Source organism: Amblyomma americanum, chromosome 1 (genome assembly GCF_052857255.1).
Source record: "Amblyomma americanum isolate KBUSLIRL-KWMA chromosome 1, ASM5285725v1, whole genome shotgun sequence".
Taxonomy (NCBI): domain Eukaryota; kingdom Metazoa; phylum Arthropoda; class Arachnida; order Ixodida; family Ixodidae; genus Amblyomma; species Amblyomma americanum.
In genome coordinates, this window is record NC_135497.1 from 194,718,873 (window position 1) to 194,733,953 (window position 15,081).

Consider the following 15,081-nt stretch of genomic DNA (forward strand, 5'->3'; position numbering starts at 1 on the left):
GAAAATTTTACCTGATTATAAACGGTGCTCATAAGCATAAAATCTTGCTGGCGTCTAAGTGCGTTATTAAAATAACCTTCTAACCAATTGCAGCCGTAACAACTCGTAACAAGCCGTAAGCTTAACAAGCCGTAAACTCGCTTGCCAGCCCACCGTCACCGTCAGCACACCGCGTGTCATCCGAGAATCAGTCGTAAGCGCCGGCGAGAATGGTGCCGTTCGCAATGAAAATGTAGTATGGTGCTTCATCTGACTAAAGGTTTTGCCACTTGATGGTACTTTAATTCTAACGAACTTGCATACTCTTCGTCGTGAGGAATAGGAAAGATAATAGGCACTTCTCGGGGCGAATGAGTTGCTGCAAAGTATAGATTGCGAATGGCAGCAAAGGTTATGCCCTTAAATTCGTGCGTGTGGCAGCGCGCGGATGGCGTGAAAACTAGAAGCATTAACCACTTAATAGAATGAAAATTGTCCGTGTGGCACGGGTATTAATCCTGCAGCACTTAGTTATTTCTAACGTAGAGTGCGGGCTTACGGCGGTGATGTCGATGTGGTTCGGGTCTCCCATTTCCATACGCATGGCGAAAGCAAATTTGGAAAGTTCTATAAGCCGGTGGATTGTGGTGTCGTCGTCCACCAGACTGTTCTCGGCTGGCGCAGAGGGGTCGCGGTAGCTGTCCATGACGGCGATCATGAATTCTGTCAGGATGCCGCCTGCGGGTGGCGGTGGGGCCAGCACTGAGACATTGTCGCGTAGCACGCGCCGTAAAGCGGGCTCCACCGCCACGCTGTAAGTGGTGAGGTCCGGGAGGGAAATCATGCCACCTGGGAAGAACAATGCTTGTGAACTCCAAGAGACAACACATCGAGCTGGCGGGCACTTTCTCTGGTTAAATACCAAAGCTGATGGCTTCGAATCAACATCTCGGATGTACGCGGCGTACGCCCTTGCATATGCGAAGCATATGAAAGCATACACGCCTGACTATACGTACAGGGTGGGTCAAAAGCTCCCAGACCACAGGGTATGCTTTCGAGCGCTATAGTCGGCTAGTTACGACACTACCGAAGCCCAAAATATCTATAGTGGATAGGAGAAGTATCATTCTCACATCTGTGAACCTTGATAGCTCCACTGCTGTCATAAGTGGCAGAATATGCCGCTGAAAATCAGACGCTATGGCCTGGAACTTTTGACCAACTCTGTACATATGGGGAAATGCTTATGTTGGGCCTTGATATGAGAAACATATAAAAGTCAAGAATGTCTCGCCACAGGCTGGATGTAAGGATACGATGAGACACTCATCGTTATAAAACAAGGACGTTTTCAGACTTCTTTTGTGAGCGAGAAAGGCTCTGACAACCTACAGGTTGTCAATACAATACGAACGTGACAAGCTGGACTTGCTTTCTCACTCCAGAATATTCCCATGCACAGGGCACACTATTTTCTGATAACCAACCCTACATCACACTACACCACGTAACACGTCATCTCTCCATCAAGGCCTTGCCTCAGAAATACCTTACATGGTTGTGGCCGGTAGACATGGCGGCATCTTATTGTGGGCAGAATATACGACGCTGTTGGCATTTGTCCGAGCCCGCATTCTGGCCGATCACGAGAGCCGACGATAGGAAAACGGTCTCGCCCGTGAACATTCCCGGGAATTCAGTTCCCGGGCAGCTGGCGCCACATCTCACAACGCAGTTTTTTTTCTAGGGGGGGGGGGGGGGGGAGGAAGTGGGGCGCCAGAGTGCAACCGATCTGGCGCCCGAAGGGTCACATCACGGCGCTCTTAATTAGGTATTTTATAAGGAACAACGAGGCATAATAGGGCACAAGAATACGGACTTGCTATGATGCTACCGGAATAAAAAAACTCCCCAGAGTTCTTCCGAGAGGAGTAGCTGCATTGCCGGTCAGCCTCCCGCAGGCACCTCACATGCGACCGACAATTTCTGGCCTATTTTAGAGAGCACTCCTGTCCACGCGTCCTTTTTTAACTCGTGGCTCATCTGGGCACATTGTCCCGGGCCACCAGATGACAGCCAGAGTTTTCGGTGACGGCATATACGACTCTGACGCCGCTTTCTCTGGAGGGACTTCCCTCAACAGCTGTCACAGTAAAACTGCCCCAGCGTGTTGAAGACGGCGTGCCTGTTGGGACAGTACACTTGAAGGTCTTGCTGTCAATGCTCATTTTCTACACTAGTGCAAGGCATTTTTCGTTGCTCCCCCACAGTCAGAAAGTTAGGCCGCGTCTTTTCTTGTCTTGTTTTCTGTTCGGGCCAGCGTCATGGGAACGTTTCCCGGCATTCTTAGTATAATTGTTATTTAAACAACTGTAATCCAAGCAACTAGGAACTGATTCATGCAGAGATCGAGCGGTACAAGATAGGAACAAGCCGCGGCAGTTACCAGCGGTTCGGGCGTGCGTTCCCGTGACTCACATCCGGGGCTTGGGAAGGAGGGGGCTGTACAGAGGAAATAGAGAAGAAACAGGCGCTGCGACGACGACAGTGAGCAGGCGGGGAGAACCCAAGGCACGGACAAGGAAAACTTAAGAAGCAGACATACTAAAGGCATGCGGAAAACATTGCCGCGGCGACAGCGAAGAGCCGGGGTGAGGACGGCGCGCCGTGATAGGCAGGTCGCCGCTGCGTTCGTTTACGTTCCTTTTCACCGTGCACTAGCCAGGGCTGGGCACGATACTTGAAAAAAGTATCTTCGATACCGATACCCAATACCTTCAAAAATTGTATTTCCGATACGGATACAAGATAGCGAACCAAAGTTGATTTCTTATACAGATATTCGATACTTTATAGCCTTGTATACATGAGCCTGACGTTGCGGGTCGAATGGGGGTCGAGTTGAGCAAGGTCAACCGAACTCATGACTCTGTTTACATGAACTCGATACTAGCGAGTGGACTCTCGCGGCACGCCCTGCGAGGCGCGACCGCACGAGTAGTCAGCCGGCCCCCGCTTCTGTTCTCCCCTGCAGAAAATGTTTTCCCCAAGCGTGAAAGAGGATTAAGTGTAATTTGCTGAGGGGGGCTGCAGTCAACCCACCCTCTGCCGTCGGGTTGACCTAGCCCGACTCGACGGTCGCTTAGCTCGACCCCCTAGAGTACACATGAGCCCGACAGCCTACTCAACCCGACTTTCTGTCGAGCTCATGTAAACGCCCAGTGTATGCATGATCGATACTTGGATACCCCACTGAAATCGCCAATATCAATAAAGCTGGTAGTATGGTTTGCTAAGCTAATAAATTTCTGCGTGATTTTTTAACGAATCCGGCCGTACGGATTTCTTCAATTTAAGCTTCATGGTCGGCGAAGCTGATTTTGTTACAACTTCGGCATTGCAATGAAGCCCTGGTGATGTTGAAACGATCACTTCCAAAAGCAGGCTAGCAAAATCTTTTTGAAAGCTGATGTTCCTCATGCGAACCGACCTCTGAGCGCTTGACGACATACGAATGCATTTTAAACTGTTTCTCTTGTTCTTCGTTTGTTACTGCAGTATTTACCGGTTGCCTTTGCTCTGTGCTGAAAGGTGCAAATTTCGCGCGCTTGGGAAAGCCGAACAGTTATTTCCTCAACACTATGTTTAACACACATTTGAAGTTTGAACGTTTGAAGATTCTTCGCTAAAGGCTAAAATGAAAAGAACAAAAGCTAGAAGTTTTTATTATGCAAACCATATTTTGCTTACGCAATACTAGTCAGGTGATTATTTACAACACTGCAGCACTCTTAGCTGGCAGTGAATATTCCGACTTTTTTCAGTTGTTACGTTTCGAAACAGCAATACAATTTCATCCTCGCAGTCTCTATCCTTCAGCACAAGATGGATTTTTAAACGTTTGTTCGACTTCGTAAAAGGGAGGCATTGTGAAAAATAAAAATAAATAAAAAATAATAAAGTAAACACATAACAAAATAAACAAATGTGTCGGTGTCCGTGTCTACCAAGTCATATGCAAAGAAGACCCCAGGCCGCTGAAGGGACCCATTGATGCTACTGCGTCATACTGTTAAGGCGGAGCTCAAGTGCCTCCAGAATTTTTATCCACGGATGAGAGTGAAGCATAGCTATGTCGACTCGAGGACCCAGGAGACATAGTTTAGGAAGGAAGTTTCACTAGCGCGTCTTGAGAACTACGGCTTGTTGTAGCGCTGCTCCTCCCATTGAAAGGAATGCGTCAGCTGTTGCATTTGACGTCGCCGCTGATAACCTCATTGACCCGCGTGTGGAAGAGTGCGTGACGTTTATCGCGCTTACGAAGTAAACAACAAATGTTTTGACTTATTATGAAGGCGAAAGTATTCCATTTCTGCCGTCGCGGTGGTTCACTGGTTATGGCGCTCGGCTGCTGACCCGAAGGACGCGGATTCGATCCCGGCCACGGCGGTCGCATCTCGACGGAGGCGAAATGGTAGAGGCCCGTGTACTGTGTGATGTCAGTGTACGTTAAAAACGCTAGGTGGTCGAAATTTCCGGAGCCTTTCACTACGGCGTCTCTCATAGCCTGAGTCGCTTTGGGACGTTAAACCCCCATGAACTAAACTAAACTTCCATTTCTATTGGCAACCACCGCAACTTGTATTAGACGTGTTGTTTCTACCATGGCGATGAGCCCGTCTCCTTGTCTCTTCTGTCACTGAGTGTGCAGATAGATGGCTGACAGTTCCAACAGAATTGAAACTGTCTGTTCTTAATCCTTCTCATTTTTTCAGTGCGCTACCTGCTGAGCGAGCGCCACCAGCCCAAAGTCTGACTCGCACCAGCCTCAGAATCGCGGCACACTTCTGAATCTGAGTATTGAGTATAGTTAATATACGATGCACTGAATTTTTTTTCAATACTTATACTCCGATACTTCCATTTTTGGCAAGCGATACATAAAATCTATCGAAAGATACATGTCTTCGATACTGCTCATTCCTGGCACTGGATTTCTCCAGACCGGTGATATAAAGTTGGTCCGGTTGACTCACCGATTACACTTAGAGAGAGGCATAACAATTGTATTTTTTGTTTTTTACCTTTACGCTGTATGTCATCGACGAGCATCTGGCCAACAGAGCCACCATAGAAAGACTCCGATCCTTCTCGAGCAATGATGGCAAGAGTGTGGGCGAGCACTGGATTGCGGAGGGTTTCGTTGACGGTCATAGTTGATCTGTTCTCTCCGCGTTTGTGACTGCAGAACACGTTGCTGGTGCAGAGAAGAACACACGAGGTTAGAATGAATTATTTTTATATGTTGACTAACCAGCGCATGAATTCTGGATCCGGCTCTGATAAAGAACCGCGATTGAATTCGCGTTGGATCGCTCGCTTTGGCGGCATGTGCAAAGCGTGCTGTGCGGCTTGCTTGTGCACGATGCTGCCGAGATTTCAAGGGCAACTAAGAGAAACGCGAGACACAAAAGAAGACAGTTGGACAACGAGCTGATAGAATCGTGTTTTTTTAATATTTTTGTCCTTTTTCCGATTTGTGCTTGAAATTTTGAAAGCGAAATCGGAAACTTTACGTTATGACTAGTTTCGTAACTTTCTGCTGGCCAGCACCTTTTCTGTTGCTACTGCCAGGCGGACCAGCGGATAAAGCGTAGTTGTGTTCTGCTATGCTGTAGCGCACATTTTCTTTCTTGGATTACCACTTTGTTCTGGTGGCATAATGCAACACTTTTTTTTCATTTTACTCTACTCTATTTTTATCCTCCATGCTGCCGACTTGCTGTTCGAGCCGATGGCGACCGGTGCAGCAGTGTTCACGCCAAAGAAGAATGGCAGAAGGTGCCAAATAGCAAACTAGGCCTTAACTGTATTCTGACCTTTATTTCGCTGCATTATAGGGACGGAGATTACCGGACGAATACACTAAAGGTACCCGTCTTGCGGGCGAGGGCACTGGATAATACAACCTGCGTTTCTTATCCTTGGTACTATGCAAAATTCAATTCGAGCATGTCAGCAGTTTGCGAGGCCAGCTTTTTTATATAAAAGGGGAGACAAAAGGAAGGCGCCTTCTAGAAACCGCTGGGGCGGTGTTCTCCTGGCGATGTGACGACGCGTCGTCGGGCGAAAAAGCGCCTCTCAAACTTTTTTGGTGATAGACGGGACGACCCGGCATGACTGGCGATTTAAAGAAAGTATGAACACGCAAAATAGAATAGCATGTCGCAGGGCAACGGTAAAAAGGCGGCAAGACAGACAAAAAATCGGCGTCACCATGAACGCGACCACTAGGAAGTGGCGTAAGCCTTACCCATAAAGCTCGAGGTTTCGCAGTGACACTGTCTCCGCCGTTCCTTAAAGATGGGAAAACTATTTTAGCGTGATTTTCTGTAAAGCAGGGGATTACAGAAAGCGAGAGAGAGACAATGCGAGGAGAGGAATACAGCCGGCTGTGGTAACGCTGGCTTGAGGCGCTTCCTCGTGAGACATTTAGTTCTTCGCTTTTTGTTAAGGGGAACAAACAGACTGAACAAAAAAATTATGTATATCTTTTCTTTCGTTAGCCTGCCGAAGTGTACCTGAAGACCAGCTGTCCTCGCACTTTGTCTTTTTCCTCTCCCTTTCGGGGAAGCAGCTTCATTCGAAGCGCGCGCCGATATTTTTTTTTTACGCCAGCGGTAAGCTCTTTTGGAGTTGAAATATCGTGAAGCAATGCACATAGCAAGAAGCTTCGCACGTTAGTACTACTTCAATAAATCCGAGCAGTTGTTTGAGTTAGAGAGCTGACCTCTGCTGATCGGACGCAGATTACATTAGGCTGTTTGCATGTAAGAGCTCGCTATAAATAAATGGCGCCTTTTTGGCAATCTTTTCTGTGCACCTCATGAAGGACGCGCGGGAACACTGACTATTCTGATTTGCTCAAGATCCTAATTTGCAAGATTCTAATTTGCTCAAGAGAAGCTGACGCCAGCTTCCGTTTCCACCAAGCTGTTAGTTTTCTGTAGGGGCAGAACGTATACAGTACACGTCACGAGACAAAGCACTGACGCTCAAACTCACCAAGTCAACAAAAATAGCAAAAAAAGGATTGACTCGGCCCGAGCCATCCCGTATTCTAGTGACAGGAGTTCGTCATTATGCGCATATCTTCAATCTAATAAATGAGCCAGCGAGCAGAGTTCTCTCGTTCTGCATCGTTTCAATGGCAGATATCAAGTAAAGCAATATGTAATAAACGAATTTTTACAGTGGCAAGAAAACTGAAAACTAGATGGCACTACTTAGTAAACGTGTAGCAAATGTGCACAGCCAAATCTTGCGCGTTTTCAAATGTCTAGCTAAACTGCCACTTCGGCAGCACCCATCACGGGCGAAGTAATCTCTCCTTTAGGACTTGAGCGCCTCTTACAAAGTGCCTTATTTTTTTATTAGCTTAGGCTTGTTTTAGTCCTATGCAGGTAATGAGAAAGGTCTTAGTTTAAAATGTTTCAGTGAGTATCATTCTTGACAGTGTCTAAGTTCAGTTTCTTCTTTCGCTATAATGCATTTGAATAAAGCAAAATACTCTGTTCTTAAAACATGTATGTTTAACGACTGCAGTTCAGAAAGAGTTGCTTTAGTGTTCCTAGTTGTCCAGTGGCACTGCTGTACCGCCGTCACGCTTAACACGAACGCTCGAGCGCGTGTATTCCAGACATTAGCGCAGCTGGGCGTCGGCCGCTGGGTCTGAGACAATACTAGGGTGGAAGCAGGGTACGAGCTGGGTCGGACTCAGCGTCCAGCGTTGAGGGACTGCAATATCGGTGCAGGACACGCAATCGGGTGTTCGTATTAAGCGTGCTGACGGCGGCATTCCTTGTCCCGATGACGTTACGCTCCCGCCTGGCGCAGCGACCTTAGGGCATTGCACGCCGACTATTAGTACTTAACGTTATTTGATTGCTTCATGCGTAATTCCTAACAGTCACAAACACGAAACATTCATGGGCACTAGTTCAGCGCTTGAAATAAATCACTAGGAACAGGCAAACCAAACGGAAAGTAGCACAGGGAGGAAGCTTTGACTACGACGCAGACGTTACCAGAGCACATCGTCCGAGATGATTTGAGGTTCGTTTTTCTTGAGCATTTTTTCGAGCTCTGGAGAGACGGGAAAGCCGTCACGAGCCAGTCTTTCAGCGTCCTTGAACAGTTCCGCCCAAGGCACGTTCGTGCCAATGTGGTCCAGCATGCGACGGTAGCCCATCAGTTCGCCGGGCACCCCGCACGCTAGAAAGCCTGCATCCACAGCAGCACGGCGACGCAGCGCCGAGATGACCATTCGTAAGAACAACGAAATACGAGGAAGAAGCCATTTTCTTCTATAGACACCACTTGCAGTCGGGCCTTATTAAACATGACCGCAGCTGTCATTCGGTGCTGTCATAATAGCAAGTGTCAAAGGTGACATCAAGCCGAGGCCTGAACGCCATGAAGAACACGCAGTGTGAAGGATTGCTATGTTCCGTTGTGCAGGATTCGCGAACTTTTTTAACGGGAATTTACAAAGTTTGCCCAGATTGTCTCGTCCAGTGCGGAGACGCTGATATTCATGTGTTTTGGGATCTTTTTGAGGGGGAGCGATAAAAGAACCGTTGGATCGAGACCTAAACTGACGCATCACCCCCTAGACCTATAGTCTGTTCTCCACACTCAGTCTCATCTCAGCGCTGCACTAAAGTACGGAGCTCACCGGAGGACGAGAGCGTGCGGTTGGCAATGTACATGTTGGTCCACGCGGCCTGCGGCGCCCATTCGCGGGCGTTGAAGGCGACCGCCGACTGGTTGGCGCGGTTGTAGTAGACAGCGAACGAGCCCCCACCGAGGCCGCATTTTTGGGGCATCGTCACACACTGGCACAGCATAGTGGCCACCGTCACGTCGGCGATTGTGCCGTTCATCTCCAATATGCGCCTGCGCGCCAGCAATGAAAAATGCGATGCTTATTGCACTATAGGAAAAAGGGAATGACTGCTTTAATCTAAGCTAGCTAGTTCACTCTTGGCTTACATGACGACAAAAGTAATCCATCAGGATGACTCTGTTAACAGCGTGCTTAAGTCTGGTACCGAGCGTTCAGTGGCATTTAACCATCTCTAAAGCACGTTGTACGGAGGCATAATCGGCTGCCAGTCGGCAGTTAACCCTACGAACTAAGCATTGTGCTGTGGCGAACGCTGTTCGCACTGTCGCAAGTTGTTCTATGTGGCGTATATAACTTGGGTACCAAAATGTGCAGACAGCTTTGGAAAACTGTACCGAAGTTTGCATAACTTGCCTTTTGTTGGGGTATTTGGTGTTAGTCAACCTTACTGTCACTCCTTGTCCTTGTGCGAACAATTACACGATGCCAGTACTGCCCGTAGCCTCGCTCACAAAATCGGCTACTTCGGTAATACGGCTTCGTATTTAGCCGGTGCCTTGGCTAACATTTTATTGACCTGCCTAGATTGATGAACGCGCGGGCCAGTCACATTACCTCTCTTGGTTACCATCGAACCAGGTTCTCCTAATTGGCCAGCCATGGATGGCGGCCAATCACAATCCGCTCTAATGTATACGGAGGATTGCCACCAGCTTCGCGAACGCGCCCACTGACCCGAGAGTCGCATTTCCCTGTATACCGCACCAGACACAGGCGCACGGAGATGTGCCAAAACCTGGGTGTGTTGGTGCAGTGCTCGGCGCCGGAGATGGCCACCCACGAGGTGAAGACGCCCATGGGCGACGGCGAAATGGAACGTGGTTGCCGCTTGACCTTCGAGTTTTCGACGTAGGAAAAGAACCACAAGCCGACCGCCAACGCCACCGCCAGTGAAGCCAGGAGCAGCCAAACCAGGATCATGCGCCTGCGGAGGGCAATGTGGGGGCGCACAGAGAGCGTAAGGCTTGCAGGCTCACGTGGCCGGCATTGTTAGTCAAGGGAGAGAGAGTCGGCTGACGCAATGTATCGCACATTTAGTTCTACGTTCTGGTCCCCTGTATTTTTTTGCCGTTAAAAAGGAGCGCTTCCAATACGGCTACAGTAGCAGCATCTCGATGTCGTGATGAAATCACATTACCAGAAGAATCTTCGTTTCAAGCCTATCTGATTATGGTAGTAGAAGCACGCGACCGAGCTTGTGAACTTGTGTACAGTTACAGCACGCGTCAAACACTTACACTGAGATATGAGTTGCTGGTAGTTTGTCGAAACGGCGTACAAGAGCGCCTGCATCAGCTAGTGAAGCTGCGAACAGCTGACGCAGGTCGCCGTCCCGCGAATACTGAGACGCAGAAACAACATTGCACGTCGCCCTTCGCTGTCACCAGCGCGCGCACAGTGCGCTGCGCTGGCCTTGTGGGAGTGCGAGCACGTCTTTCCGCTAAGTCGTAATTTGCTGGAAGCATCTCATCGGCGTCTCTCTAAATCGGCTGTTCCTGGCCAGAGAAGGATTGATTCGACTGTCAAAAGGAAGCATCTCATGCAGCCTTGAGCTCGATCATTTCCTTTTTTTTTTAGAAAACCTTCCAACGCAGCAGTTAAAGTATAATAAAGCGCACTGGCAAGACTTGTCCCACGTGCTTCATCCATCTCGGTGTTTGTCTTGTCAGTGCGCTTTACTAAACTTTCCGAAACCATCAGCCAAGCAGCCCGTCGACAAGTTTTGTTGAGGCAGGAGTTAAGGTTAAGTCATTCTGACGCTGTGATCTTCCTCGGTCACGAGGATATGTGTCTCGACTGAGCAAATAGGGAAACAGGCGGTGCATATATAGCCGACGTGTCCCGCAGAGCATAAAAATGGCTTGAAGCCTTTGCGCTGGCTTTCAAAGCTACTTTTTCGGCGTGGCCCGTGACCATTTGATGTCCAACGCACCATTGCGACTTGCGCGCTCACTAGCTGGCCCGACGCATCGCCTCAACTACCATAAAAACGTGCGGACAAAACCACAAACGCATTTGCACGAAGTACACTTTCTCGGTACCCTTATCTCATAGGGGCCCTTCCGACGGCAAGCTGAAGTGCCAAAGTACTAGCATCAACGGGCTTTTTTCGTTCTGGGCCCATGACGTTGAAATGACACCTCGTCTATCGTGTAAAATCGATCGAGCGTCAGATGCTTGGCGTCTGTCTGGCATTGGCAGCGCGCTTGCTAAATCTGATTTTTGCTTCGTTTACGGGAGCAAACTGCATCGCTAGGCTCATTATGCAAGCATGCTTGTAACCTAGATGACCTCAGAATTAAGGCGAAGCTTTTGCCGACCAACTTAGAGGTATACACATTTTATTGCGCACAGTGGTGTCACAAGACAGGTTTGCGAATGTACTGACAAGTGCACTCGCCAGACTAGAGAAGAAGGGTTGAGGCAGAAGCACTGACGATCTACGAATCTGCGAGGGCCGAGCAACCTCCTTACCGCCAGAAATGCTTCATTTACAACGTAGTCGCTGTGATCCAGGGACACGGTTTGTCGACAGCAGCAGAGATGCGCCAGCTACTGACGGTTGGTTATGCTGATGTTGTTATTCAGGCGTCCAATGGCTCGCACCCACACCAGAGGATAGACCGAGAATCAGGATGCGTTTGACGACTAATCAGCAGGATGTGATGTTGCCAGGAACTGAAAGAAGGATGAAGACAAACGCTGCTGAGAATGGCCAGTTGCTGTGAATCTGGTAACAAGACAATGGAAAGGAATAAAGGTTTTAGCATGGGAGAAAATGCGATTCTGGTGAGAAAAATATTTTGTAGTTGACGAGAGACCAGTTGGACCTTTTTGCACGCTAGTGAGAAAATAAGCATTCACTAATATAAAAATAACGTTCAGGGGCAATAAAATCAGGGGCCAACAGCTCACATTCAGGTGCTATTAAAGGAGTGTAAACGCTACATTTATCCATGTATTTTGTTCTTTCGAATCGTGCATGAGAATGGTGCATACCAGCCGTGATGTGAAATTCGCCTAAGCCAGCTGAATAATAATTGAATAATTTTCTCGTGTTTCGGTTTCACCAGCTTTGGGGTGGTTATGACGTAAGAACTGTTGTCACCTGGGGCATGAAAGAACTGATGGCGATCAGATAGGTACGATCGTATCCATGTTAATATCTGTTTATTATTTATAACAATACTGAGTTTATGAAGTAGTTTCTTGTGCGAAACCTTATCGAAAGCTTTTCGAAAGTTCATGAAGATAACGTCTGTTTGTTTTCCTTTGTTGATTGCTGCCGCAAAATCGTGGATTGTTTCGACCAGCTGAGTGGATGTTGAGTACCCTCGTCTGAACCCATGTTGAACAACTGCCAGTACATTATGCTCGTCGAGAAAATTAGTTAGCTGCATATGAATGATGTGTTCTAATAATTTGCACGTTGTCGAAGTTAATGAAATAGGGCAATAATTTTTAATACACGTCCTCTCTTCACTTTTATACAAAGGCTTAATTCTAGCAGTTTTTCAATCACACGGTAGAATATCATCATCATTAGCCTTACTACACCCACTGCAGGGCAAGGGCCTCTCCCGTGTCTCTCCAATTAACTCTGTCCTTTGCCAGCTGCATCCACCCTTTGCCTGCAAACTTCTTAATCTCATCCGCCCACCTAACCTTCTGCCGCCCCCTGCTACGCTTACTTTCTCTTGGAATCCACTCCGATACCCTTCAGGACCAGCGGTTATCTTGCCTTCGCATTACATGCCCTGCCCAAGCCCATTTCTTTCTCTTGATTTCGACTAGGATGTCGTTAACCCGTGTTTGTTCCCTCACCCACTCTGCCCGCTTCCGATCTTAACCTTGACCGACGCGTATTCGACAAAACATATTCACTTGAAACCTTTGTAAAACAACTGGAACTGTGTTGTATTGACTGATTATCCCATTCCCACCTTGCAACAGCCCGCAAGGGCTAACAATATTTGGAAATAAAAAAATATTAAATAAATTAACTTTAGTGGATGTTGGAGCAAGTCTCACTAACCATTCTTCAGGCTAAGGTGGAGCAAGACCGGAAGGCTGCGAGAGAAGAGGGGCTTGGACGATGAAGGAGGCGTAGTAGGGGCCTGCATAATCTGAGCTAACTGAGCCTCACTGGCATGAGAAATTCATTATGCGACGCTTGTTACTGACTCTCGACAACATTAGACATAGATGCTTGTACTGAAGCCGCAATAGGTTGAGAAAAGGCCGAATCGAGAGTAACACCTTGACTAACTGTCACCCTGGTGAAGCCATAATTTCTTCCTTTAACTTGCACAACGGTCTGCTGACGGGAACAACGCCGTTCGTCGATAATTTCAAAAATTAGAGATTACTCAGCCCTCGCAGGGCACTTGAAATAAACCTTTGCGTGGGTCCTCCCGCAAAGGCAGTAGCTCTTCTTGTGAGCCGTCACTTGGTTGGCGACCTTCTTTACAGATGAAGCGATGTAAGATGTACTTGCAGCTCCCCGTGATGCGGACAAAATGCCAACTGTTAGTAGATATCAGAAGTGTTCATGCTTTTATCACCGAATGACATGCGCCAGCAAAGGATACTCAGTTGGTATCCTCCCGCTGTCAACCACGCGGCTACAACAATAGACTGCGATAGCACAATCTGCAAAAACTTCTTCCAGAGTCTCGGGAGGAGCTGGCGGGAGTCAACGCGGCGATGAGGGACGTTAGGGCAGTCAAGATGGGGCGGAATGAGGAAGGAGCGCTATGGTAGTGCAGCTAAGCAGTTATGTAAGACAGAACTGGTCCGGAGATCTAGACACATCGGATACCATCGCGTCGAGCCTGATGAAACTCCCTGATGCTTTTGGAATGGGGAGTAGCCACATGGAGCCTCGGTTTGAAGAGGACCGAAAATGTTCCTCCTTACAAAGCCTCCATAATTGTGATGTTGCTAACCCGGTTACCAGAAAATAATAGCGGCAGCTATTCAAGGAAGGAGCTCGCGGGGCCAGAAGACTTCGCAGGCATAAACCCAGTTTGACCAACATAGCCCAGAGCATTAATCAAGTAATGTCAGGACAGCGCAAGTAACTATTAATAAAAATAGCAACAAAGATCACTAGCTGAAATCGTAGCGCATCGCATGGCTCAATAAGCCATTCGATATGGTGGTGGTGGTGTTAAAATGGCACATACCCACGATGACAGCCTGAGCCCACCTCCTTCATCTTCATCTTCGTCGAGAAACAGAGAGCATGAGAGGACTAAGCACAGATGGTTTCGCTTTCCTTTTTTATCAAGAGCGGCCAGGATACAAGCTTGGACGACAGGACCTGAAAGAATTTAGCAAATGCTGATACGAAAGAATTCTTTGCACGCATAGCTTTCAAGAAGAATAAACGCTAGGCTAAAAGATAGATCCGGTTGATAGAGGGCGTTGTGCTCTCAGCATACGTTCGAGCACCAACGTGTAAAATTAAACGTCAACGCATTCGATACGTTGTCCTTCTGTTCATGGTATGATATCGTCTGATAGCTAGCTGCTTAGCTGCCAGCTGCTTATCACATGGTAGGCATGGTTTAACTCTCCACAGCACGAATCATGCCAGCTTGCGCGACAGTCAAGCTTGAAAAAGCTTAAGAGTGCAAGCTTTTGTTCTTGTATAATGCACCCTGGCCAATTCCTCGCCATGGGTATGTGCCATTACGTCAAAGGATATCATCGTCATCATCGTCACATCCTTGTAAGAAATGTTCCCTGCGCGCCGCTATTTTTGGCTTGCTGGACTGTTATGCGCACGAGACGGCTTGCAAAAAAGAAATTTTAGCGCGAACGTTGTGCGGTTTCTCCAGAGAGACCGGAGAATACGCGATTTGACTCCTCACTGTGATAAATTGAATGGTCAGCGTGCTACTAGGCAGAGATGAAAGTAAAGCGTAGCGGAAGTGTCTAGAAGTGAGCTACCTTTAAGTACACGGAACTTTGCCACAGCGCGTATACCTTATGTTGTAAGGGCAAGTAAGCATTCCTGAAACTAAAACTCACTCACAAGCGCCTGAAAGAGAAAATTTAGTAAGCAGATGGCGGTCTGCATACCTGCCTGAAAATACGCCAAACGCATTCAATAATGTCACTGA

General features: G+C 47.9%; 2 protein-coding genes across 3 annotated transcripts in view; one reads left to right on the forward strand and one right to left on the reverse strand.

The window, feature by feature from the left end:
- LOC144094423 (glutathione hydrolase 1 proenzyme-like) overlaps positions 1–11,603 on the reverse strand; it is a 29,778-nt gene extending 18,175 nt beyond the window's left edge. The window contains exons 1-6 of the mRNA XM_077628374.1: positions 11,426–11,603; positions 9,687–9,875; positions 8,720–8,940; positions 8,070–8,265; positions 5,067–5,239; positions 539–828 (exon numbers count right to left, since the gene is read on the reverse strand). Of these exons, the coding sequence (XP_077484500.1) occupies positions 539–828; positions 5,067–5,239; positions 8,070–8,265; positions 8,720–8,940; positions 9,687–9,875; positions 11,426–11,442 (1,086 nt within the window). The 5' untranslated portion in view covers positions 11,443–11,603. The remainder of the gene's footprint in view (positions 1–538; positions 829–5,066; positions 5,240–8,069; positions 8,266–8,719; positions 8,941–9,686; positions 9,876–11,425) is intronic.
- The window catches only part of LOC144114437 (alpha-(1,3)-fucosyltransferase C-like), a 119,574-nt gene that overhangs the window by 60,989 nt on the left and 43,504 nt on the right, over positions 1–15,081 (forward strand). The gene's annotated exons all lie outside the window — the stretch shown is intronic.